The 26285-nt window shown below is 41.1% G+C and overlaps 1 protein-coding gene across 1 annotated transcript in view; it reads left to right on the plus strand.

Moving 5' to 3' along the window:
* Window positions 1–1701: 1701 nt before the first annotated feature.
* LOC117529195 (calcium/calmodulin-dependent protein kinase type II subunit beta) overlaps window positions 1702–26285 on the plus strand; it is a 180496-nt gene continuing 155912 nt past the window's right edge. Inside the window, exon 1 of the mRNA XM_034191899.1 lies at window positions 1702–1842. Coding sequence (XP_034047790.1) covers window positions 1781–1842 — 62 coding nt within the window. The 5' untranslated portion in view covers window positions 1702–1780. The remainder of the gene's footprint in view (window positions 1843–26285) is intronic.

Genomic DNA, 26285 nt, shown 5'->3' on the forward strand with positions numbered 1-26285 from the left:
CATTTGCTGCCTGTGCACAAACTTTTCAGAAGACTTCCACTATGGTGCTGTCTTTGCTCTGTGTTATTTGAGTTATTTCCTTGAGTATTCAAGCAAAATTCACTGAAAAAAGTTACTGACAGTTGCAATTTGCCTTGTTGCCTCCCCTAAGCTTAGGATAACCATATTTCTAAAAAGGTCAGAAAAGTTAACATTAAAAATGGGAATCCAGAAAGTGAGATACTCAAACTGAACTCTTCCAGTGATTTTGTGAGCATGCACCGTTGCATAGCCAGTATCAGATCCGTAGGGCGTGCACAGACAGTTTTGGATCACCAATAACTATGACTAAGCTGTCTTATCATTTCTTATCAAAGACTCTCGCTGTAAACTGCATAAACATAAAACACAATTGAGTGTTACACTCAGTTGTTCTGACTGTTCAGTTTTGCACCTGTAATTGTGTGTATGTGCAGAACAGATCTGCCAGGTGGTACGTATCTGGTACTGACAGGGCCTGTGGATGGGATCAAATAATGATCACTGAGGTGAAGGCAAAAATTCTATCACCACGTTGAAGCTCAGATATTTACCCTGTGCATCGGCTTGCACTGGCCTGTACCTCTGTGGATAAGATAACTCAAAAATAGCTGGATGGATTTCTTTCAACCTTGGTGGGAATATTATTTGGATAAATATCTTGAGGTGGAAATTTCAACAAAAGAAGCTGAGTTAGATCATCTAAATCATGACAGACGTGTATATTTATTTTTACATTTATATTATGGTGTGTGGAGAGTGCAGAGTATACATCAGCCCTGCGATGCCTTTCATTTATTGTTTGTGAACTTCACTGCTGACATTTTCTCTAAATACTTGCTACTTAGAAATGTGGGCGTGGCATTGCTGTGCTGACTTATTAAGACTTTGTTCCCTCTGGATCAGGGGAGAGCTGTTGTCAGAAATGGAGGACTGGAGTGTGATTTGTCTGATGTTTTATGGATGTTGTACCAGACTGTCGTGGTGTTCCGACAGCAGAGTCCAGCCTGCATCCGCCACAGACACGTTCCAGTCCAGGACGTGGATCCAGCTGCATCTTGGACAGTGAGAAAAGCAAACAGAATCAGTGGGCCAGAAGAACTACACATCAGGTAAAATCTGTCAGCATTAAACAACAGCAAAGCAGAAGAAATAATCTCTGGCCACTTAAGGTCACTAACAGACCCAGACTTTAGATAAAGTTGAGGCCGCCCGCTCCTTTTACTAATAATATGAATTAAAAGAGTAAAAAGCATAGTTTTATTGTTTTATTGATGCTCTGTGACCCACCGATGTCTTAACATCGATACAAAGGATGTGTTCTGTATGCTGGGGGGGCCTGAGCCCTGTCCATCATATAAAGTATCACACTTTAGACCTGGAATGGAAATTAGGAGCTCAAGCTTTAATTTACTTTGCAATTTTGCTCCTTTTTTCAGATCCTGAAATCAGGCAACCTCGACCATTTTTTTCTGAATAATAATTTCATGATTTATCAATCATTATTTGATTAATATAAACAGCCCCCCCTGCGCGCGCAGTTCAATCAGCACGTCATCCAATGAGCTCACATTTACCATTTTGTGTGGAATTTAAAGAGTGCACCTCCTCCACCTCCTTCTCCTCCGGCCGTGCCGGCACCGCGTGTGCGCGCGCGCCGGAGTCCGGAGTTCTGAGGTGGGCGGAGCCACACGCACCGACACCTCCCGTCCGCAGCGACAGGCCGTGCGCATTTCGAACCCGCACCGTCCGAGGACGCATCATGGCAACGACCACTTGCACGCGCTTCACAGACGAGTACCAACTGTACGAGGAGCTCGGCAAGTAAGTGACTCCGCGCCGCCGGGGACGCGTGCGCGCACTCGCGGCAGCCGAAACTGGACGCGCGCTGCCTGGAGCTGCCGCGCGTCCAGAAGGGGCTCCCGTGACGAACGCGCGCCTCTGTGCAGGGGTCAGCTCGTCCACACCCGCACACACCTACAGAATCTTTTACGCACGCGCGACGAGTTGTGCGCAAGACTTACAGGCTAATTAGGGTTAATCAGGCTTATTATTGATGTGGCGGAATGAAGAAGTCAGAGACCGAAGCTTCACTCTGCTGTGACGGAGAGATTTTGGCTCGTGCAGGAGCCACAGTGGGGACTGTGGACTGAGTGTGTGTGTGTGTGTGTGTGTGTGTGTGTGTGTGTGTGTGTGTGTGTGTGTGTGTGTGTGTGTGTGTGTGTGTGTGTGTGTGTGTGTGTGTGTGTGTAAAACTGTGCGTGGGTACAAAGGACCTCCGCAGTCTTTGCTTCACAGGAACATGTTTTTAAAGACATCACACTTGTACAAGATAGTTTTTTTTTTTTAAATCAACTTTTACATGCATTTGATGCTGTTTGTAACATTTTAACTGGAAATGAATCATTTTAGGTTGTGGTGTGACACATGTCAAGGAAGTCTATATTTGGATTCTTGCATGCTCTGAGACACGCCCACACGGCCAGTGGGAGGGAAATGCTCCCCCTTCAGGGGGCGTGGCAAATACACCACTGAGGCGCTGCATTCTGACTTTATCCTTTATCACATCTCTAAAAATGAACCTGTTTTGCTGACTGTTTCTTTAAAGGTGTAGTCCTTTTTATTTCTTAAGTAAATGGATTTTCTTCAACATTGCTATAATTTTGTTAATTAGTATTTAAATTAGTGAAGGAGTTCAAGTACCTCAGGGTCTTGTTCACGAGTGAGGGGACAGTGGAGTGTGAGATTGGCTGGAGAATCGGTGCAGCAGGGGCGGAGTTACATTCGCTCTACCGTACTGTTGGGAGGAAAATGGTAAAATGGTAACTGGACTACATTTATATAGCACCTTTCCAGATGCTCAAAGCACTTTACAATAATGCCTCACATTCACCCCAGTGTCAGGCTGCTGCCATGCAAAGTGCTCACTACACAATGGGAGACACTAGGGGATTAAGGACCTTGCCCAAGGCCCCTCAGGCTGGGATTTGAACCAAGGATCCTCTGGTCTCAAGTCCAATGCTTTAACCATGAGACCACCACCTCCCCTAAAAGACGACAAGGGAGCTGTGACAAAGATCAAACTAAGATCAATCTTAGTTCCTGTAGTTCAAGTAGCTCTTACTAAGCTCTTAAGATCAAGAGCTACTTGAACTACAGGAACTAAGATCAATCTTAGTTCCTGCTCTCACCTATTTGGGGTTTTCACGTATCCCATAATCCCTTGCGTGCCAGAGAGTCGCTGCAGTCAAAACAATAGAGAATCAACACGATGACAGTTGTACAGTAATATACTACAAAAATGTCATTTTTTTATGCTTTTCATCACGTTAATAAGAGACTGCTGCATGATACCCTGAAAACTTGCTAAAACAATTATAACAAATAATCTGTGTCTGTTACATTTAATCTGTGTGGAATTTAATAAACACAAACTGAATTTCAGACATATTATATATATATATATATATATATTAGTCTGGAACAAAGAGGGCAAACACTGTTGTTTCTGCTTCAGACTGCCTCCAGTCATCATCTGTCTCAGCAACAGATATCTGAAACTTTTTTACAACAATCATTTCCACGTGAATTCAGCATTATTTCATCATAAAAGACGGAGGAAGCAATCAGAGCGCCACAGCTAACAAACTGCTAGCTGATGTGTTCACTGTGCATCAGTCATTTCAAAGCGTCATGGAGTATTGCTTCATTTCTGCTTAAAACTGACTTTAGAATGATTTAAGAGGTTTTACCTTGACATCTGATCATTAATAATCCCATTAATCCATTTGATCGCTTTGGGTGAAGAGACTCTGTCTCAGACGAGCTGCTGAGCTCCGAAATGACGCATGCGCAGTTGAGGCGGGACGGACTGATTTTTAGGGGCGGACCATTGGGCCTGCAACACCAGTGCACAGGACAGGAGGCCTGCAGAAGAAGACACCACTCCCATCTCTGGATGGAGCCGCACCTCAAACAGAGAGAAAAAAAAAACAGAATCAGGCAGCAGAAAGACAAGAAATACAGTATAATTTGTCAGCATTAAACAACAAGAAAAACAGAAGAAATACTAAGGTGATCGCCACCACCAGACATTAGATAAAGTTGAGGCAGCAGCACGCTCCGTTTACTAATAAAATGAATTAAAAGAGTAAAAAGCATAGTAACATACTATACCAGTATGCTGCCATATGAAAGGGAAAATAAGTGCGTCTTAAGTCTGGACTTGAAAGTCTCCACAGAATCTGACTTTTATTGACGCAGGGAGATCATTCCACAGAACAGGGGCACGATAAGAGAAAGCTCTGTGACCCACAGACTTTTTATTCACCCGAGGGACACACAGTAGTCCTGCACCCTGAGAAAGCAAAACCCGAGCCGGTACATAGGGTTTAATTAGGTCAGGTCAAAAATCTGGCTGCAGCATTTGAACCAGTTGGAGAGCCCTAATGCTAGACTGTGCTAAACCAGAAAATAGAACATTGCAGTAGTCCAATCTAGAAGAGATAAATGCATGGATCAGGGTCTCAGCATCAGCCATAGACAGGACGGGATGAATCTTCGCTGTATTTCACAGGTGGAAGAAAGCACTCCTCATAATATCATTAATGTGGAGGTCAAAGGACAATGTAGGATCAAAAATTACCCCAAAGTTCCTCACTTTGTCAGTGTGATGTATGACACACGAGCCTAGGCTAAGCGTTAGCTGGTCAAATTCATGCCGGTATCTCACTGGACCAAGAACCATCATTTCAGTCATATCAGAATTTAAAAGTAGGAAGTTTCTAAACATCCAACTTCTCACTGATGCAAGGCAATCGTCTAAGGATTTTATGTGGATGAGATTACCAGCAGTTATCGGCATGTATAACTGAGTATCATCAGCATAGCAGTGAAAGGTAACCCCAAAACACCACAATATGTGCCCAAGGGGTGCTATATGAAGGGAGAAATGTGGAACCCCAAATTTCTTGTCACTAAGATTAGAGGTTGTGTTATTGTACAAAACACAGTGAGAACAACTGGTCAGGTATGACGTCAGCCATGCAAGGGCACTCCCAGTAATCCCAAAATGATTTTCCAGCCTATCAAGTAGAATATGATGATCCACTGTATCAAATGCAGCATGTCAGATCCCGCTTTATATAAAAACCAGCTCTCCGGCTCTGGGGTCCGACCTTCGTGTCTCCACGGGTATTACCCGGCAGGGCTGCACAAAGGGTGTTCAAGCTGGTGGCGAGGAGATTCGTCTAGCCGCTCACTGCCTCCATCCGGACGTCCACCCCGCTGACGCTGATCTCGCACCCCGGTAGAATAGCCTTCTCTGGAACCAGGATATGAGCCGGCCACGCCCGTTAACGGCAGCTCTCCTCTTATGGATCAGGGCTCTTGGAATGTTGCTAGATTTTAAATTTAGTGACTCGTACAGCGAGTCCCCAGGATGCGTTAGTTTCGTTAAAAACCAGACTAACCTTTTAGAGCACTTTTTGATGTCATACACCCAAAAAACTTTAACTTTTACACCTTAAGAAGAATCAATAAATCCAATGTCCGAGCCTTAACACTTTAACTGCATGCTTGGAAATTTATTGCAGGTTTTGCAAGTGCTGACAACATAATCAAAATCGGTTATATGATGATAATTTTACAACAGTAATTCAAATATAATCGGAATAATAATTGGCAGAGATTTTTGTTTCTGATTCAATAATGCTGTCTGATCTTACTCTGACTGGACTGGATTAACTTCTTAACAATTTTTCTAGGAGTGAGGGAAGGAGGTTTTTGATGTTAAAATCCCCAGGTCGATGAACTTGATCTCCTCTTCATCAGCTATTAGTTGTTAGCTGACCACGATCCTTGTGTGATGTTGTAATCCTTCAGGAAATAAATCCACATAAGAGTTTATTCCTTCCTTGTGTGATGTTGTAATCCTTCAGGAAATAAATCCACATAAGAGTTTATTCCTTCTTCATTCAACCAAAAGTTGATCTAATCCATTCTGGTATGATGCGATGTTCCTTGAGAGAGAAAACATTGAAACTTCCCCACTCAGACTTAAGGCCAGTGATTATTCTCCAATGCTCTGCTACTCCGTGACTGGACGGCCTGAGTGGGAGTTGAAAAACTCTCTCAGATGATCTCTTATGTCTCCAATCCTCTCACTCCACGATTCCAATTGCAGCTCACAAGATGGTCAAGTCTTGTGATCTCCTCGTAGCAGGGGAGAAGTGACAACAGCACCTCTCCCTGGAAGAATAACCCCGTTTCCTGTTGTTGTACAGTTTTTATATGAAAACTCTTGTTGTTGTTGAGTTGATCTTTGTTACCATGGGGATGATGGTGACTCAAAACCTCCTCCCTACTCCTTCCTTTTACTGGAAGCCATCTGGAGAACTCATTTCTCGTAACTTATGTCTCGGCTGCCGGTAACTAGCTCCAGTTCCTCTTTTCTGTTAACACGTCAGCTTTTCTGAGAATTCATTCCTTTTAAATCATGTCTTTTAGAATCACATCAATCATATTCAATCATTTCATTACAACTCTCTTTCACATAAAAACAATTCATATGATCATATACAAACATTTTCATTCCTTATTATTCATTTCATATTCTATCATGTCTTAATTATTTTCAGTTGTTTTTATCATCAGCTCTTCTGGCCTCACTTGCGACATCACTAACTTCTTCTTTTTTCTCTGCCTCTGCACTAAAAACAACTTCTTGAGTTCCTCTTTCTCCTGACTGCAATGAAAAACAACTTCTTTCAGTTCCTCTTTTCTCTGTAACTGCACCCTTTATGAAAAACAACTCTTTCCTCTTTCTTCTGACTGCATGAAAAACAACTCATATAATCATTCATTTTACTTATTTGTCACATACTTTTTCTAATCAACTTTTACTTTTTATTACATTAATAGTTCATTTAATCATACTTGTTATGTTGGAATCATTCTTAGATATTACTTTTAACACATTAATACTTCATTTGATCATACTTTGTCATTTTAAAATCATCTTAGACATATTCCATCATTTTCACCACTGAGTTCATTCCATGGGCCTCCCCATCTGCAATGGAAAAGTCCGGTATGACCTCACTTACTCCGGGAAAGTACCAAACACTGTCCAGTTTATTCCAACAACGTGTGTATTAATCCAATGGCACGTATTATATTCCAAGATGAAAACAAGCTGAAAGCAAGCTTAAAGTCATCTTTCTTGACAAGCACTGAGATCTAACAGTAACAGAACCGTAGTGGTTGTCTGAATCCATTGTAAGCAGAAGATCATTCACCACTTTACTGAGAGGCATCTCTGTGGAATATGTTCTAAAAGCAGACTGTAGTGGCTCAAAGACATTATTCTCAGTAAGATAGTCCATGAGCTGCTGTGACACCACTTTTTCCAGCATTTATTGGCCTATAGTTTTTCAATACACTAGGGTCAAGATTAGGTTTCTTAAGTAATGGTTTAATCACTGCAGATATGAAACATTTAGGAACAGATCCAGAAGTTAAAGAAATATTAATAATTATAATTTATAATTATAATATTAATAATTTCCAGCACAGTCGGCCCAAGAGTGGACCACAGGTCCTTAAACAGTTTTGTTGGTATAGGATCAAATAAACAGGTTGTGCTTTTTGTTGACGTTATGAGTTCTGTCAGCATGTCTAGTGAGATACTATCAAATTCTGTAAATCTAGGTAATACCTCAGTAGTGGCGCCCACCTCAATAGCAGGGTGTAGTGGCTGGGTTAAGGCATGCTGGGATATGTTTAACCTAATGTCTTCTATTTTCTTCTCAAAGTAATCCAAGAAATCTTGTGCTGTAAAAGGAGAGCGAACTACAGGTTGTTGCATAAGTGTTGCCACCGTGTCGAACAAGAACTTTGAGTTATGCTTGTTGTTGATCAAATCAGAGTAATAGGTCCACTTTGTAGCCACTAATGCATGCTTATAGTCTAAGATAGCATCACCCCACACAAGGTGGAATACGTCTAATTTTGAACTATGCCATTTCCGTTCTCGACCTCTAGCCTTATGCTTGAGGTCACGCAGGTAATCATTGAACCAAGGTGACTGTGTTTTGGGGGAACGCAGTTTTAACACAGGTGGCGCAATCATGTTGAGTGTAATTTTGAGCACTGAGTTTAAACTATCCACAAGACTGTCTACTGATTGGGCATTTTCCAAATGTGAAGCTACGATATCAGGCAGTTGAGCTTCGAGTCGAGTCGTAGTTGAGGAGTTCATGCGTCGCTGCAGTGATATATATAAGGTTGTTGTTCCACTAAACATGGCAGCGAAACTGTAAACTTAATAAGTGAGTGATGTAAGAGGCATGATGTCAATATTCGTGACAGCAGTACCACATGTGAGAACCAAATCTAGGGTATTTCCACTAATGTGCATAGAGTCCTGAATGCATTGCAGAAATCCTAATGCATCCACAATTCCCATAAATGATTTTCAGAGGGGATCAGAGGCCTTATTTATATGAATGGTAAAGTCACTAATAATCAGACTGTTATCTGCACTAGTTGACAAGTTAGAGATGAATGCACCAAATTCATCTAAGAATTCAGTGTATGGGCCAGGGGGCCTATATACAGTGACAAAGTGTCACAATTTCAGCTGGTTCCGGGCTTTGATTCTGGTTTTCCCTCTTTCTTTTTTCCCCTTCACGTGCCCCAGCCTTGATTTACTATTTATTTTATTTTCATCATGTGCTTATTCTTGGTTCTGTTTTGCTTTACCTTGTTGTTTCTTTGTTACTTTTATTCTTTGGCCATTAGTTCAGTTCCATTCTAGTTTTCTTCAGCCCGTGTGTTTGCGTTAGTTTATTTAGTAGTTTATTAGTTTATCACTTGTTTATTTTGCTTTTCTCATTTGTGTTAACAGTTATGCTGTAATGTCAGGTTTTGCTTTCTGTCGTCATGTGGTCTCTGTTTTTCTTATAGTTTGTTTTACCACCTTGTTTTCTTAGTCAGTTCCAATTTAGTTTTTCTTAAGTATTTATTTTCCATTTTAGTCTCTGATCAGTTCTCATCTTCTTGCCTGCTTCTTTTGTTTAGCTTGGTTAATAGTTCCCTGTTTCACTCCATGCCCTGCACCTGCCTTTATGTCTTCATTCCTCAGTCATATGTGATTGTGTTGTCACTTTATGCCACTTCACCAGCTCTTGTGTCCTCGTCTCTCTTCGTGACTCTTTCTACTTTGTGTTTCTATTCACTCACGCTCTTTGCACCTGCTCACGCATCTTTGTGTCTTACCTCACTCCACCCTGTGTTGTCCTTCCTCACTATCTTGCAACATGCTTTATCTTGGTCCACTAGCCATGCCCCCTTTCTAGATTGCTCCACACATGCACCTCGTTAATACCATCTGTACCTCATTTCACACCAATTAGTCCTCCAGCATTTAAACCCCCACAGTCTCACAGTCCCTCGCCAGATTGTTGTCACGTTTGCACACTTTCCAGCCTTTTGTATTCAGTCCTGTTATTGCCAAGCCATGTACTGATTGTTGCGCTGAACTCCTCGACCATGCCTCTAGCCTCACCTTGCTCGTGCCTCCGACCCCAGTTCATCCTTGACTGCGTCTCTGGCTAATTCTGATTGTACCGCTGGTCCGCTGTTTGATAACCTGTGTACCGAACCTAAGCCTGGAATAAAGTCCATGTTTTCTCTGACACCTAAGCCAAGTCTGGGAGTCTGCATTGCGAGTCCAGCCGCTACGGTTGCCGGGCAGCCACCTGGCCTGATACAAAGTAATACGGCTGATTTTTTTTTATTCTTCTGACCGTGGCGATACATAGCATCGTGGGCAGAGCGGAGAATCAGTTGCTCAAAGAAGTTATATTTGTGACCCCCAACAGCTAATAAGCTAAACCTAGATTTATAAATAAGAGCAACACCCCCGCCTTGCTTCACATTAGGAGGGACGTGACTAAATGTGTATGCCGATGGGCAGGCCTCATTTAAGGGGAGGACAGCTGTAGGTTTAAGCCAGGTTTCACATAACCCAATCATATCTAAGTGATGATCCATAATTAGATCGTTAATCAACAATGATTTTGAGGATAGTGATCTGATTGTTTATGAGACCCAGACTAAGGACCTCAGTGGGGTTGAGAGTTGGACTGTTTGGGTTTAGGGGTGGTTCCAGAGTAGCATATATAAGATGCCTAGAAGTAGGTTTAGGTTCAGGTTAGGAGACATTCCACATGAGTTGTAGGTAGCAGACACAAAATCTTTGATATTACTGGAACAGCCAGCCGAACCATCCTAAATTTCAACATCATACATTGTAGTAATGGGTATTAAGTTTGCAAAGCATATCCCTCTATGATTTTTATGAACACGTCTCCAGAACCAGACCACAGTATCAACTTGTTCAATTTCCCTCCCTGCCACATAAACTGCACTATCACCATAGTGGATGTTCTGCACTAATTTCCCTGCTAAGCTAATGGATTCCACAGCCACATTCGTCATAATCCTTGCAGAGTCTCTATTCACCTGTTCCTTGGCCTGCTGTAAAATCCTAATGTCATGACTGAAAGAACTAGATCACGGGTATAAGCAACTGAAATGGGCTTCCTCAGGAGGGTGGCTGGTGTCTCCCTGAGAGATAAGGTGAGATGTTTGGTCATTCGTGGGGAGCTCGGAGTAGAGCCGCTGCTTCTTCACATTGAAAGGATCCAATTTAGCCAATTTTGTTTTTAATTTCATTGTCATGCACAGTATTTTTTTTTTCTGGTGTCATGTACAATGATAATAATAAATTCTATTCTATTCAAATGAGGTGGTTCGGGCATCTGATAAGGATGCCCCCTGGGTTCCAGACATGTCCATCTGGGAGAAGACCCTGGGGAAGACCCAGGACCAGGTGGAGAGATTATATTTCCACACTGGCCTTGGGAACGCCTTGGGATCCCCCCAGTCAGAGGTGGTCAATGTAGCCCGGGAAAGGGAAGCCTGGTGGCCTTTGCTAGAGCTGTTGCCCCCATGACCCAATGGCAGATAAGCACTTGAAGATGAGTGATGAGTGTATTTAAATTAAGCAAAACATGAATGAACATTCAAATTAAGGATGGGCAGTCTTATATCAAGAGTATCATCAAAATTTGTGTTGTCTGGAAACAACTGAGGATTTTGACTCAAATCATCTGATTTAAATCATCCCAGCCCTGCTTCTAGGGCAGCATTATAGATTTGTGATGGCATTTTCTGACCATCATACAGCAAACGTGGGTCACTTTAGCATTAGAGCCTAAACTGATGTACTGGTTGGTTGATAATATGACCTGATATGAGCCTGTTCATCAACATATCAGTGTCAGTGTTATTTTTGCCTGGATGAAAACTTTTATTTTACCAAATAACCAATGCAGAAAACACTTTGGTTGGTGGAAATGGTATCATTAGGGTTCAACGGCCTGGGTAATTTTCGGCACTGATAATCACCCAGGCCAGGGAGGCGACACTGTCATCTACCAGGTAAACTCCAACGTAGCGGCGCTCAGCCGGGGACTTGTGAGTATCCCCACACCTGCCTGGCGCCTCACACCCTGGGCAACTCCAGAGAAGAATAAGGACAACCCCTATCAAGGAGAGTGGTTCCCGTGTCACGGACTACTGAGAACAATTTTGGACTCCTATTTAAAGTTCATGTTGGACTGTTGATGTCAAAGTACCAATGATGAACACCAAAATGTAAGTCCCTTTTCTGTTGTTTATAAATTAATAAAATATCAAATGACAAAGATCTATTTTAGCCGTTATAGAAAATGAATAATGAATATCCTTTATATAGCACCCCTTGGGCACATATTGTGGTGTTTTGGGATTACCTTTCACTGCTATGCTGATAATACTCAGTTATACATGCTGATAACTGCTGGTAATCTCATCCACATAAAATCCTTAGAAGATTGCCTTGCATCAGTGAGAAGTTGAATGTCCAGTAACTTCCTACTTTTAAACTCTGATAAGACTGAAATGATGGTTCTTGGTCCAGTGAGACATCGCCATCAATTTAACCAGTTAACACTTAGCCTCGGCTCGTGTGTCATACATCAAACTGACACAGTGAGGAAGTTTGAAGTAATTTTTGATCCTACATTGTCCTTTGACCTCCACATTAGAGATATTACGAGGACTGCTTTCTTCCACCTGTGAAATGACCCTGATCTATGCGTTTATCTCTTCTAGATTGGACTACTGCAATGTTCTATTTTCTGGTTTACTGCATTCCAGCAGCCCAGGCTCCGCCTTCTCAGGGTGCAGGACTCCTTTGTGTCCCTAGGATGAATAAAAAGTCTGTGGGCCACAGAGTCATCTTTTATTGTGCACCTATTTTGTGGAATGATCTCCCTACAGAGATAAAACGGCCAGATTCTATAGAGCAGTGGTTTTCAAACTGGGGGGGCATGCCCCCTTTGGGGAGCACCAGAGTTCTTGGGGGGTGGGGGGGTGCAAAAAAATAACTGTTAACACTGTTAACCAACAAAAAAAGAAAAGAAAACATTGTTACCTAACATGCCAGGAGCAAAATGGATTAATTTTTTCGTGAGTAAATCTACCAGTGAGAAGACAGAGTTTGACGCAACCAAAAAAAGAAGAAAGTAGAGGACGATCTTCATTTGTCCTCCCCACAGTACATCCACGAGTCAGCCGCCTGTGCGTGTCAAAGACCCAGACTCACACTAAACAAGAGGTGAGACTAGACAAGAGACTAAAAATGTATAAAAGTTGAATTATTATTTGTGTTAAAATGTGTTAGTTATGTCAAAGACGTTTAAAAACAGAGATGTTTAAATGTTACAAAAATGTTGTTTAAATATGACAAAAGGTAAAAATAGAAGAATAGAAAGTTTTTTAAAAATGCATTTAAAAGGCCTGTAAAATGTGTCAATGCATAGACCAGGGGTGGCCAAGTTCGGTCCTCGAGAGCCACATTCCTGACACTCTTAGTTGTCTCCCTGCTCCAACACACCTGAATCCAATGAAAGACTCGTTATGAGACTTTTAATGAGCCTTTTAATGTTGAAATTGTGTGTCGGTAGGGGGGTGCAGCTATTCATTTGTTCTCTGAGGGGGGCTCAGTCTCCCACATTTTGAAAACCCCTGCTATAGAGACTTTCAAGTGATGCATTTATTCTTCTTTTCATATGGCTAGCATACTGTCATAGTATACTGCTATGCTTCCTGTCCTTTTAAATTCATTTTATTAGTAATGGAACAGGTCTCAGCCTCAGATTTATCTAAATTCTGAGTCTGTTAGTGAAGGTGAGGGCTAGTGGCCGGCGATCACTTTGTATTTTCAGAGGGTGTTTTTCCTTACCACTGCTGCTGTGGGGGTTAATAAGGTTAGACATTACTTGTGTGAAGTGTCTTGAGGCAACTCTGTTGTGATTTGGTGCTATATACAGTGGGGAAAATAAGTATTTGACCCCCTGTCAGTTTTGCAGGTTTTCCCACCTACAAAGAATATAGAGGTCTGTAATTTTTATCGTAGGTTCACTTCAACTGTGAGAGACAGAATCTTAAAAAAAATACACTAAATCACATTGTATGATTTTTAAATAATTAATTTGCATTTTATTGCATAAAATAAGTATTTGACCCCCAAGAAAAACAGAGCTTAACAATTGGTACAGAAACATTTGTCTGCCATTACAGAGGTCAAATGTTTCCTGTAGTTTTTCACCAGGTTTTCACACACTGCAGCAGGGATTTTGGTCCACTCCTCCATACAGATCTTCCCTAGATCTTTCAGGTTTGGAGTTTCAGCTCCCTCCACAGATTTTCTATTGAGTTCAGGTCTGGAGACTGGCCAGGCCACTCCAGGACCTTGAAATGCTTCTTACGGAGCCCCTCCTTAGTTGCCCTGGCTGTGTGTTTGGGGTCATTGTCATGCTGGAAGACCCAGTCATGACCCATCTTCAGTGCTCTTACTGAGGGAAGGAGGTTGTTCTCACAATATATGACCCCATCCATCCTCCCTTCAATATGGTGCAGTCGTCCTTCCCCTTTGCAGAAGAGCACCCCCAGAGTATGATGTTTCCACCCCCATGCTTCACGGTTGGGATGGTTTTCTTGGGGTTGTTCTCATCCTCTAAACATGGTAAGTGGAGTTGATTCCAAAAAGCTCTATTCTGGTCTCATCTGACCACGTGACCTTCTCCCATGCCTCCTCTGGATCATCCAGATGGTCAGTGGTGAACTTCAAACGGGCCTGGACATGTGCTGGCTTGAGCAGGGGGACCTTGCTGCCCTGCAGGATTTTAAACCATGACAGCATCATGTGTTACTAATGTAATCTTTGTGACTGTGGTCCCAGCTCTCTTCAGGTCACTGACCACGTCAAATCAAATCAATTTTATTTATATAGCGCCAAATCACAACAAACAGTTGCCTCAAGGCGCTTTATATTGTAAGGCAAAAGCCATACAATAATTACAGAAAAACCCCAACGGTCAAAACGACCCCCTGTGAGCAAGCACTTGGCGACAGTGGGAAGGAAAAACTCCCTTTTAACAGGAAGAAACCTCCAGCAGAACCAGGCTCAGGGAGGGGCAGTCTTCTGCTGGGACTGGTTGGGGCTGAGGGAGAGAACCAGGAAAAAGACATGCTGTGGAAGAGAGCAGAGATCGATCACTAATGATTAAATGCAGAGTGGTGCATACAGAGCAAAAAGAGAAAGAAACACTCAGTGCATCATGGGAACCCCCCAGCAGTCTAAGTCTATAGCAGCATAACTAAGGGATGGTTCAGGGTCACCCGATCCAGCCCTAACTATAAGCTTTAGCAAAAAGGAAAGTTTTAAGCCTAATCTTCAAAGTAGAGAGGGTGTCTGTCTCCCTGATCTGAATTGGGAGCTGGTTCCACAGGAGAGGAGCCTGAAAGCTGAAGGCTCTGCCTCCCATTCTACTCTTACAAACCCTAGGAACTACAAGTAAGCCTGCAGTCTGAGAGGTCCTCTGTGTAGTTCTGAGCTTTCTCAGAATCATCCTTACCCCACAAAGTCAGATCTTGCATGGAATCCCAGACCGAGGGAGATTGACAGTCATCTTGTGTTTCTTCCACTTTCTAATAAATAATCATAACAGTTGTTGTCTTCTACCAAGCTGCTTGCCTGTTGTCCTGTAGTCCACCCCAGCCTTGTGCAGGTCTACAGTTTTGTCCCTGGTGTCCTTAGACAGCTCTTTGGTCTTGGCTATGGTGGACAGGTTGGAGTGTGATTGACTGTGTGAACAGGTGTCTTTTATACTGGTAACGAGTTCAAACAGGTGCAGTTAATACAGGTAAAGAGTGCAGAATAAGAGGGCTTCTTAAAGAAACATTAACAGGTCTGTGAGAGACAGAATTCTTGCTGATTGGTAGGTGATCAAATATTTATTTTATGCAATAAAATGCAAATTAATTATTTAAAAATCATACATTGTGATTTTCTGTTTTTTTTTTTTTTTAGATTCTGTCTCTCACAGTTGAAGTGAACCTACGATAAAAATTACAGACCTCTACATTCTTTATAAGTGGGAAAACCTGACAGTGGATCACATACTTATTTTCTCCACTGTAAATGAAAATAAATTGAAATTATTTTCTCTGCTTTCCTGTCGATTTACTGTTGATGAATTATACTAGGGATGCACCGATCCCGTATTCATTTACTTGTACTTGTAATCATAAAACATCTGTAATACTACGACCCCCGATACCCCTTTACAGCAGCGTGATGTCAACCTCTCAATGGGGAATTTTCATGCACACGCTTTGTAATTTCCAGACTATAATCAATCAATCAATCAATTTTTTTATATAGCGCCAAATCACAACAAACAGTTGCCCCAAGGCGCTTTATATTGTAAGGCAAGGCCATACAATAATTATGTAAAACCCCAACGGTCAAAACGACCCCCTGTGAGCAAGCACTTGGCTACAGTGGGAAGGAAAAACTCCCTTTTAACAGGAAGACACCTCCAGCAGAACCAGGCTCAGGGAGGGGCAGTCCTCTGCTGGGACTGGTTGGGGCTGAGGGAGAGAACCAGGAAAAAGACATGCTGTGGAGGGGAGCAGAGATCGATCACTAATGATTAAATGCAGAGTGGTGCATACAGAGCAAAAAGAGAAAGAAACAGTGCATCATGGGAACCCCCCAGCAGTCTACATCTATAGCAGCATAACTAAGGGATGGTTCAGGGTCACCTGATCCAGCCCTAACTATAAGCTTTAGCAAAAAGGAAAGTTTTAAGCCTAATCTTAAAAGTAGAGAGGGTGTCTGTCTCCCTGATCTGAATTGGGAGCTGGTTCCACAGGAGAGGAGCCTGAAAGCTGAAGGCTCTGCCTCCCATTCTACTCTTACAAACCCTAGGAACTACAAGTAAGCCTGCAGTCTGAGAGCGAAGCGCTCTATTGGGGTGATATGGTACTACGAGGTCCCTAAGATAAGATGGGACCTGATTATTCAAAACCTTATAAGTAAGAAGAATTTTAAATTCTATTCTAGAATTAACAAGAAGCCAATGAAGAGAGGCCAATATGGGTGAGACATGCTCTCTCCTTCTAGTCCCCGTCAGTACTCTAGCTGCAGCATTTTGAATTAACTGAAGGCTTTTTAGGGAACTTTTAGGACAACCTGATAATAATGAATTACAATAGTCCAGCCTAGAAGAAATAAATGCATGAATTAGTTTTTCAGCATCACTCTGAGACAAGACCTTTATGATTTTAGAGATATTGCGTAAATGCAAAAAAGCAGTCCTACATATTTGTTTAATATGCGCTTTGAATGACATATCCTGATCAAAAATGACTCCAAGATTTCTCACAGTATTACTAGAGGTCAGGGTAATGCCATCCAGAGTAAGGATCTGGTTAGACACCATGTTTCTAAGATTTGTGGGGCCAAGTACAATAACTTCAGTTTTATCTGAGTTTAAAAGCAGGAAATTAGAGGTCATCCATGTCTTTATGTCTGTAAGACAGTCCTGCAGTTTAGCTAATTGGTGTGTGTCCTCTGGCTTCATGGATAGATAAAGCTGGGTATCATCTGCGTAACAATGAAAATTTAAGCAATACCGTCTAATAATACTGCCTAAGAGAAGCATGTATAAAGTGAATAAAATTGGTCCTAGCACAGAACCTTGTGGAACTCCATAATTAACTTTAGTCTGTGAAGAAGATTCCCCATTTACATGAACAAATTGTAATCTATTAGACAAATATGATTCAGACCACCGCAGCGCAGTGCCTTTAATACCTACGGCATGCTCTAATCTCTGTAATAAAATTTTATGGTCAACAGTATCAAAAGCAGCACTGAGGTCTAACAGAACAAGCACAGAGATGAGTCCACTGTCCGAGGCCATAAGAAGATCATTTGTAACCTTCACTAATGCTGTTTCTGTACTATGATGAATTCTAAAACCTGACTGAAACTCTTCAAATAGACCATTCCTCTGCAGATGATCAGTTAGCTGTTTTACAACTACCCTTTCAAGAATTTTTGAGAGAAAAGGAAGGTTGGAGATTGGCCTATAATTAGCTAAGATAGCTGGGTCAAGTGATGGCTTTTTAAGTAATGGTTTAATTACTGCCACCTTAAAAGCCTGTGGTACATAGCCAACTAACAAAGATAGATTGATCATATTTAAGATCGAAGCATTAAATAATGGTAGGGCTTCCTTGAGCAGCCTGGTAGGAATGGGGTCTAATAAACATGTTGATGGTTTGGATGAAGTAGCTAATGAAAATAACTCGACAGAACAATCGGAGAGAAAGAGTCTAACCAAATACCGGCATCACTGAAAGCAGCCAAAGATAACGATACGTCTTTGGGATGGTTATGAGTAATTTTTTCTCTAATAGTTAAAATTTTGTTAGCAAAGAAAGTCATGAAGTCATTACTAGTTAAAGTTAATGGAATACTCAGCTCAATAGAGCTCTGACTCTTTGTCAGCCTGGCTACAGTGCTGAAAAGAAACCTGGGGTTGTTCTTATTTTCTTCAATTAGTGATGAGTAGAAAGATGTCCTAGCTTTACGGAGGGCTTTTTTTTATAGAGCAACAGACTCTTTTTCCAGGCTAAGTGAAGATCTTCTAAATTAGTGAGACGCCATTTCCTCTCCAACTTATGGGTTATCTGCTTTAAGCTACGAGTTTGTGAGTTATACCACGGAGTCAGACACTTCTGATTTAAAGCTCTCTTTTTCAGAGGAGCTACAGCATCCAAAGTTGTCTTCAATGAGGATGTAAAACTATTGACGAGATACTCTATCTCACTTACAGAGTTTAGTTAGCTACTCTGCACTGTGTTGGTATATGGCATTAGAGAACATAAAGAAGGAATCATATCCTTAAACCTAGTTACAGCGCTTTCTGAAAGACTTCTAGTGTAATGAAACTTATTCCCCACTGCTGGGTAGTCCATCAGAGTAAATGTAAATGTTATTAAGAAATGATCAGACAGAAGGGAGTTTTCAGGGAATACTGTTAAGTCTTCTATTTCCATACCATAAGTCAGAACAAGATCTAAGATATGATTAAAGTGGTGGGTGGACTCATTTACTTTTTGAGCAAAGCCAATAGAGTCTAATAATAGATTAAATGCAGTGTTGAGGCTGTCATTCTCAGCATCTGTGTGGATGTTAAAATCGCCCACTATAATTATCTTATCTGAGCTAAGCACTAAGTCAGACAAAAGGTCTGAAAATTCACAGAGAAACTCACAGTAACGACCAGGTGGACGATAGATAATAACAAATAAAACTGGTTTTTGGGACTTCCAATTTGGATGGACAAGACTAAGAGACAAGCTTTCAAATGAATTAAAGCTCTGTCTGGGTTTTTGATTAATTAATAAGCTGGAATGGAAGATTGCTGCTAATCCTCCGCCCCGGCCCGTGCTACGAGCGTTCTGACAGTTAGTGTGACTCGGGGGTGTTGACTCATTTAAACTAACATATTCATCCTGCTGTAACCAGGTTTCTGTAAGGCAGAATAAATCAATATGTTGATCAATTATTATATCATTTACCAACAGGGACTTAGAAGAGAGAGACCTAATGTTTAATAGACCACATTTAACTGTTTTAGTCTGTGGTGCAGTTGAAGGTGCTATATTATTTTTTCTTTTTGAATTTTTATGCTTAAATAGATTTTTGCTGGTTGTTGGTGGTCTGGGAGCAGGCACCGTCTCTACGGGGATGGGGTAATGAGGGGATGGCAGGGGGAGAGAAGCTGCAGAGAGGTGTGTAAGACTACAACTCTGCTTCCTGGTCCCAACCCTGGATAGTCACGGTTTGGAGGATTTAAGAAAATTGGCCAGATTTCTAGAAATGAGAGCTGCTCCATCCAAAGTGGGATGGATGCCGTCTCTCCTAACAAGACCAGGTTTTCCCCAGAAGCTTTGCCAATTATCTATGAAGCCCACCTCATTTTTTGGACACCACTCAGACAGCCAGCAATTCAAGGAGAACATGCGGCTAAACATGTCACTCCCGGTCCGATTGGGGAGGGGCCCAGAGAAAACTACAGAGTCCGACATTGTTTTTGCAAAGTTACACACCAATTTAATGTTAATTTTAGTGACCTCCGATTGGCGTAACCGGGTGTCATTACTGCCGACGTGAATTACAATCTTACCAAATTTACGCTTAGCCTTAGCCAGCAGTTTCAAATTTCCTTCAGTGTCGCCTGCTCTGGCCCCCGGAAGACAATTGACTATGGTTGCTGGTGTCGCTAACTTCACATTTCTCAAAACAGAGTCGCCAATAACCAGAGTTTGATCCTCGGCGGGTGTGTCGTCGAGTGGGGAAAAACGGTTAGAAATGTGAACGAGTTGGCGGTGTACACAGGGCTTCTGTTTAGGGCTACGCTTCCTCCTCACAGTCACCCAGTCAGCCTGCTTTCCCGGCTGCTCGGGATCTGCCACGGGGGAACTAACGGCGGCTAAGCTACCTTGGTCCGCACCGACTACAGGGGCCTGGCTAGCTGTAGAATTTTCCACGGTGCGGAGCCGAGTCTCCAATTCGCCCAGCCTGGCCTCCAAAGCTACGAATAAGCTACACTTATTACAAGTACCGTTACTGCTAAAGGAGGCCGAGGAATAACTAAACATTTCACACCCAGAGCAGAAAAGTGCGGGAGAGACAGGAGAAGCCGCCATGCTAAATCGGCTAAGAGCTAGTAGCTACGCTAAGCTAGCGGATTCCTAAAAACACGCAAAGTGAATAATGTGTAAATAATTTAGAGGTGATTCAGCAGAAGGAGTGCTTTAGTTAAGGCACGTAAAGATTACACTGGGAAACAAATCGTAATGTAGATAACTAGATCAATCTAACTACGCAGATTAAACAGCTAACAGATACAGAAAAACACCGCTGTGCTCCGGAATAGGAAGTGATACAATACCGCAGTGAGAGCCGCGGTATTGTAGTGGTAACTATAAGCTGCTACTTTTTTCACACATTTTGAACACTGCGGCTTAAGCAATGATGCGGCTAATTTATGGATTTTTACAGGCTTTTATCACATGATCCAGAAAGAAGAAAAATAAAATAATGTTAAAATTACTACGTTTTGCCTCAATGTGGAACGGAGATGCCGTGTTTGTGTGCGTGCGTGCGTGCGTGCATGCCGTGCTCATCAGTATTTACATGTTCCACCTTTGGGGGGAAAAAAGCATTTTATGGTATCTGCTTGTGTATGTTACCTGTACATATTTAAAATGTAGGTGACACGATATGTAATTTTTTTTTTTTTGATTATTTAAGACCAAGATTAAACAACAGTTTGAAATGTATCCTTTCCTGTTGTGCCGTTACTGAAGAGCCATTATCTTAATAGTCCCATTAATTTATGGATTTTTACAGGCTACTGACAGCCCCGTTTCCACCGAGTGGTTCCAGTCAGTGATGCACTGTGTTATGGGTGGTTCTTAGACTACGGGCACTTATTACTAATTACTCACTAATTTAGAAGATCTTCACTTCGCCTGGAAAAAGAGTCTGTTGCTCTATAAAAAAAGCCCTCCGTAAAGCTAGGACATCTTACTACTCATCACTAATTGAAGAAAATAAGAACAACCCCAGGTTTCTTTTCAGCACTGTAGCCAGGCTGACAAAGAGTCAGAGCTCTATTGAGCCGAGTATTCCTTTAACTAGTAATGACTTCATGACTTTCTTTGCTAACAAAATTTTGACTATTAAAGAAAAAATTACTCATAACCATCCCAAAGATGTATCGTTATCTTTGGCTGCTTTCAGTGATGCCGGTATTTGGTTAGACTCTTTCTCTCCGATTGTTCTGTCTGAGTTATTTTCATTAGTTACTTCATCCAAACCATCAACATGTCTATTAGACCCCATTCCTACCAGGCTGCTCAAGGAAGCCCTACCATTATTTAATGCTTCGATCTTAAATATGATCAATCTATCTTTATTAGTTGGCTATGTACCACAGGCTTTTAAGGTGGCAGTAATTAAACCATTACTTAAAAAGCCATCACTTGACCCAGCTATCTTAGCTAATTATAGGCCAATCTCTAACCTTCCTTTTCTGTCAAAAATTCTTGAAAGGGTAGTTGTAAAACAGCTAACTGATCATCTGCAGAGGAATGGTCTATTTGAAGAGTTTCAGTTAGGTTTCAGAATTCATCAAAGTACAGAAACAGCATTAGTGAAGGTTACAAATGATCTTCTTATGGCCTCAGATAGTGGACTCATGTCTGTGCTTGTCCTGTTAGACCTCAGTGCTGCTTTTGATACTGTTGACCATAAAAGTTTATTACAGAGATTAGAGCATGCCATAGGTATTAAAGGCACTGCGCTGCGGTGGTTTGAATCATATTTATCTAATAGATTATAATTTGTTCATGTAAATGGGGAGTCTTCTTCACAGACTAAGGTTAATTATGGAGTTCCACAAGGTTCTGTGCTAGGACCAATTTTATTCACTTTATACATGCTTCCCTTAGGCAGTATTATTAGACGGCATTGCTTAAATTTTCATTGTTACGCAGATGATACCCAGCTTTATCTATCCATGAAGCCAGAGGACACACACCAATTAGCTAAACTGCAGGATTGTCTTACAGACAAAGACATGGATGACCTCTAATTTCCTGCTTTTAAACTCAGATAAAACTGAAGTTATTGTACTTGACCCCAGAAATTTTAGAAACATGGTGTCTAACCAGATCCTTACTCTGGATGGCATTAGGAGTCAGTTTTGATCAGGATATGTCATTCAAAGCACATATTAAGCAAATATGTAGGACTGCTTTTTTGCATTTGTGCAATATCTCTAAAATTAGAAAGGTCTTGTCTCAGAGTGATGCTGAAAAACTAATTCATGCATTTATTTCCTCTAGGCTGGACTATTGTAATTCATTATTATCAGGTTGTCCTAAAAGTTCCCTGAAAAGCCTTCAGTTAATTCAAAATGCTGCAGCTAGAGTACTGACGGGGACTAGAAGGAGAGAGCATATCTCACCCATATTGGCCTCTCTTCATTGGCTTCCTGTTAATTCTAGAATAGAATTTAAAATTCTTCTTCTTACTTATAAGGTTTTGAATAATCAGGTCCCATCTTATCTTAGGGACCTCATAGTACCATATCACCCCAATAGAGTGCTTCGCTCTCAGACTGCAGGCTTACTTGTAGTTCCTAGGGTTTGTAAGAGTAGAATGGGAGGCAGAGCCTTCAGCTTTCAGGCTCCTCTCCTGTGGAACCAGCTCCCAATTCAGATCAGGGAGACAGACACCCTCTCTACTTTTAAGATTAGGCTTAAAACTTTCCTTTTTGCTAAAGCTTATAGTTAGGGCTGGATCAGGTGACCCTGAACCATCCCTTAGTTATGCTGCTATAGACTTAGACTGCTGGGGGGTTCCCATGATGCACTGAGTGTTTCTTTCTCTTTTTGCTCTGTATGCACCACTCTGCATTTAATCATTAGTGATTGATCTCTGCTCCCCTCCACAGCATGTCTTTTTCCTGGTTCTCTCCCTCAGCCCCAACCAGTCCCAGCAGAAGACTGCCCCTCCCTGAGCCTGGTTCTGCTGGAGGTTTCTTCCTGTTAAAAGGGAGTTTTTCCTTCTCACTGTAGCCAAGTGCTTGCTCACAGGGGGTCGTTTTGACAGTTGAGGTTTTTCTGTAATTATTGTATGGCTTTGCCTTACAATATGAAGTGCCTTGGGGCAACTGTTTGTTGTGATTTGGCGCTATATAAATGAAATTGATTTGATTTGATTATGTCCTTTGATCATGTTGTATGAAAAACAGAAAAAAGGGGAAATTTCACACTTTTATAGTTATCTTTACAATGAAAGTGTGTTAAGAAATTTGTTCTAGTAGTCTATGATGACGTTTTCACCTTTTTTCAGCATCATTATATGCAAATATTGCCGTTTTGTGCTTGTCCCACACCCAGACTTTTGATCTTCAATGATAAAAATGAATCGTAAAGAAATGTTTTTTTCTAATGTTTTAAAATATCTCTGAATAAAATATCAGTAAAATAATCAAAACATAATTGGGGTATTCAATGTCATACAACTGTTATTTTTTTAAACAAAATGTAGTTGTCCCACACTATTGCCGTAATTTTCACCACAACACTGTAATGACCCTAAACAGTTTGTATGAAAGATTGTTTGGGTAGTGTCTATGGAGATAAACAGTGACATCAGAGCACATGTATATAGCGCCAAATCACAACAAACAGTTGCCCCAAGGTGCTTTATACTGTAAGGCAATGGTGTGGTGGAAATTACATTTACAAGGCCAATAGTGCCCGTAGTTAAAGAATCACCCTTATACGTGTCAGAATGGTTCATTCTCACTGGCAGTATCCTTTTTATTTGGCAGGTAGAACACTCATATTAACAAGTGCACACGCACAGTGTCTGCAGCTTCTCCACTCAACATGGAGGCAAAACTGAGTATTTTCACTTTATTTTATTTTATTGTTTTGTGGATCATGGGATAATTTCGTCATGTGCAGATTAAGACATTATGAGCAGAAGTGGGACTGTGAGTCTTTCAAGTTGTGGTGCAAAGTGGCCCGCGGTGGAACAAGAGGAGGCTCCGTTAACAGCAGTGGCTCGATCCATCAGCCGCTATTAACTGATTACAGCCGGCGCTGTCAAACTGCCATGTGAGAAATGGCCTTTTCTTCAGTCAGGACATAAGGAATTAAATTATTTTCAGACATTTTCATCAGATTGAAGATGATCTCACTGAAACGGACAGGTAAGACTATATTATTTACTCCTTGTGTAAATGGTTATAATATTTAATAATAATGTGTTACGCTACTAACGTACAGTAGTTCAAGAAGAAAACAATATTTATTTTAAAAATAGCTGATATTTTCAGTCCCTTGTGACATTTTTTTCAGATTTAAAATGTATGTACCTGTTTCTCAAAAAAAAACATAAATAAAAATCCACACTTCCTTTTTCTGATGTCACAAACAGTAAAACTATTTTTTAATCAGTTGATTACAATGAAAGAGCTTCCAAAAAAAGGAAAAAAAAAAAGAAAACAGTTTATCACCTCCACCCACATGCCGAAATCCCCTGCAGTATTTATTGATTTATTTATTTTATAATCACCATTCTGTGTTCTCAACTCTGCCAATAAATATCGTCACTGTTGTAAGACTGAAGGTTTTCCTCATTGTGGTCTAAATAAGGCTCAAACCCATCAGGCTGTGTCCTCCACAGCTTCTTCAGACACACGTTCAAACTGGACTTAAAAAAAAAAACAAAAACCTCCACACTAGGAAAAAAAAAATCATCAGGAAACAGCTCGACCTCCGCTGTGTTTACAATTGATTTGGGTTTGAATCAGCAGGCGCCGTTCTGGTGATGATGTAGCAATAATATGGCTGCAGCTGAGCGCAGGCTTCAGACAGCTGCTGTTTATCCTTCACCTGCACACTTATTGACTTTTATTGTTCAGGACTTTTTAAAATATCAACATTTCATCATTTTTAGTGATTATTTCTGCACATTTTTTGGTGTCTACACTTTAATTAAAAGTTAAATAGTGTGGAGAGTGAAAGGCTGTTTAGCTCAGTGTCACTCCTTATAGATGAAAACAGGAGAAGCTTCTTTTCTTAAAAAAGAATCTGATCCTCATATTTTCAAAAAAGGCTTTTAGTGCTTAATGATGGACAGTTTCAGTTCCTGGTGTTGTGTGTTTTACAGGTTACATTTCAGTCAGATGTCTGACAGCGTCATGTTTGTTAAGAAACAGTTAATGTTAAAGGCCAACTTGTTGGACTCAAAAAGTGAAGTTACATGATTTAAGTGAAATGTTTGTAAATAAAAACAAAGCTAATGATATTGGGAGCAGTTAGAGTCAAAAAGTAAAGAACTGATGAATGAAACATATTTTGAAAGTCATCATAAAACTGTCACAGTATCATTATTCATATCGGTACTCGGTATCAATGAGTACCAAAATGTATATCTGGAAAAAAGTGGTATCAGTGCATTCCTAAGTTCATGTAGTTTTTTCCGTGAGACTGATTCTGCTCCTTTTCTCTCTGTCCGAAATACAAATAGTGGGACGGCTACTGAAGACAGTATGCTGGACTGACAGACTGCACACTGAAGTCTGCATTTTGAAATGGACATTGCCATGGGAACAAGCCTGCTGACAGCATGAGGTCTGCTGGGTGACCCCTGCCTGTGGCATTACCGCCTGCGTAGACTTCTCTTCAAACACATATTGTTTTGTTATTCTGTCATGTTGTTTTGACTTCCTGTTTTCTGTTTCTTCACCTTTGTAAAAACCTTGTAACTGATAGCATGTCCTAAGCAGTGGGTCACCCCCCCTCCCCGAGTCTGGTCTGCTTGAAGTTTCTTCCTCAGATCATCAGAGTTTGTTTTTTCTTCCCACTGTCGCCTGTGTTCTTGCTCTGGGGGTTCACACTTTACTCGTGTGAAGCATCTTGAGGCAGCTTTGTTGTGATTTGGCGCTTTATAAATGAAATAAATTGAATTGAATATAACAAAACTGAATCATCAGTTTTACAGCCTGTTGACACGTCAGGGGACGGATACAAGAAGACTTCCAAGCTGAATATTATTTTGGGTTAAGAAAAATTGTTCAATAATAAATAAAGTGAAGGACTAACAAGTGGCTGTGATTAAAGACTGTGATATAATTCTAATATAACTTATCAGTAAAAGCTCCATGGTAGAGTGACACAGAAAGAGGTTGTTAAACACACACACACAC

This window comes from Thalassophryne amazonica, chromosome 17 (genome assembly GCF_902500255.1).
Source record: "Thalassophryne amazonica chromosome 17, fThaAma1.1, whole genome shotgun sequence".
Taxonomy (NCBI): Eukaryota; Metazoa; Chordata; class Actinopteri; order Batrachoidiformes; family Batrachoididae; genus Thalassophryne; species Thalassophryne amazonica.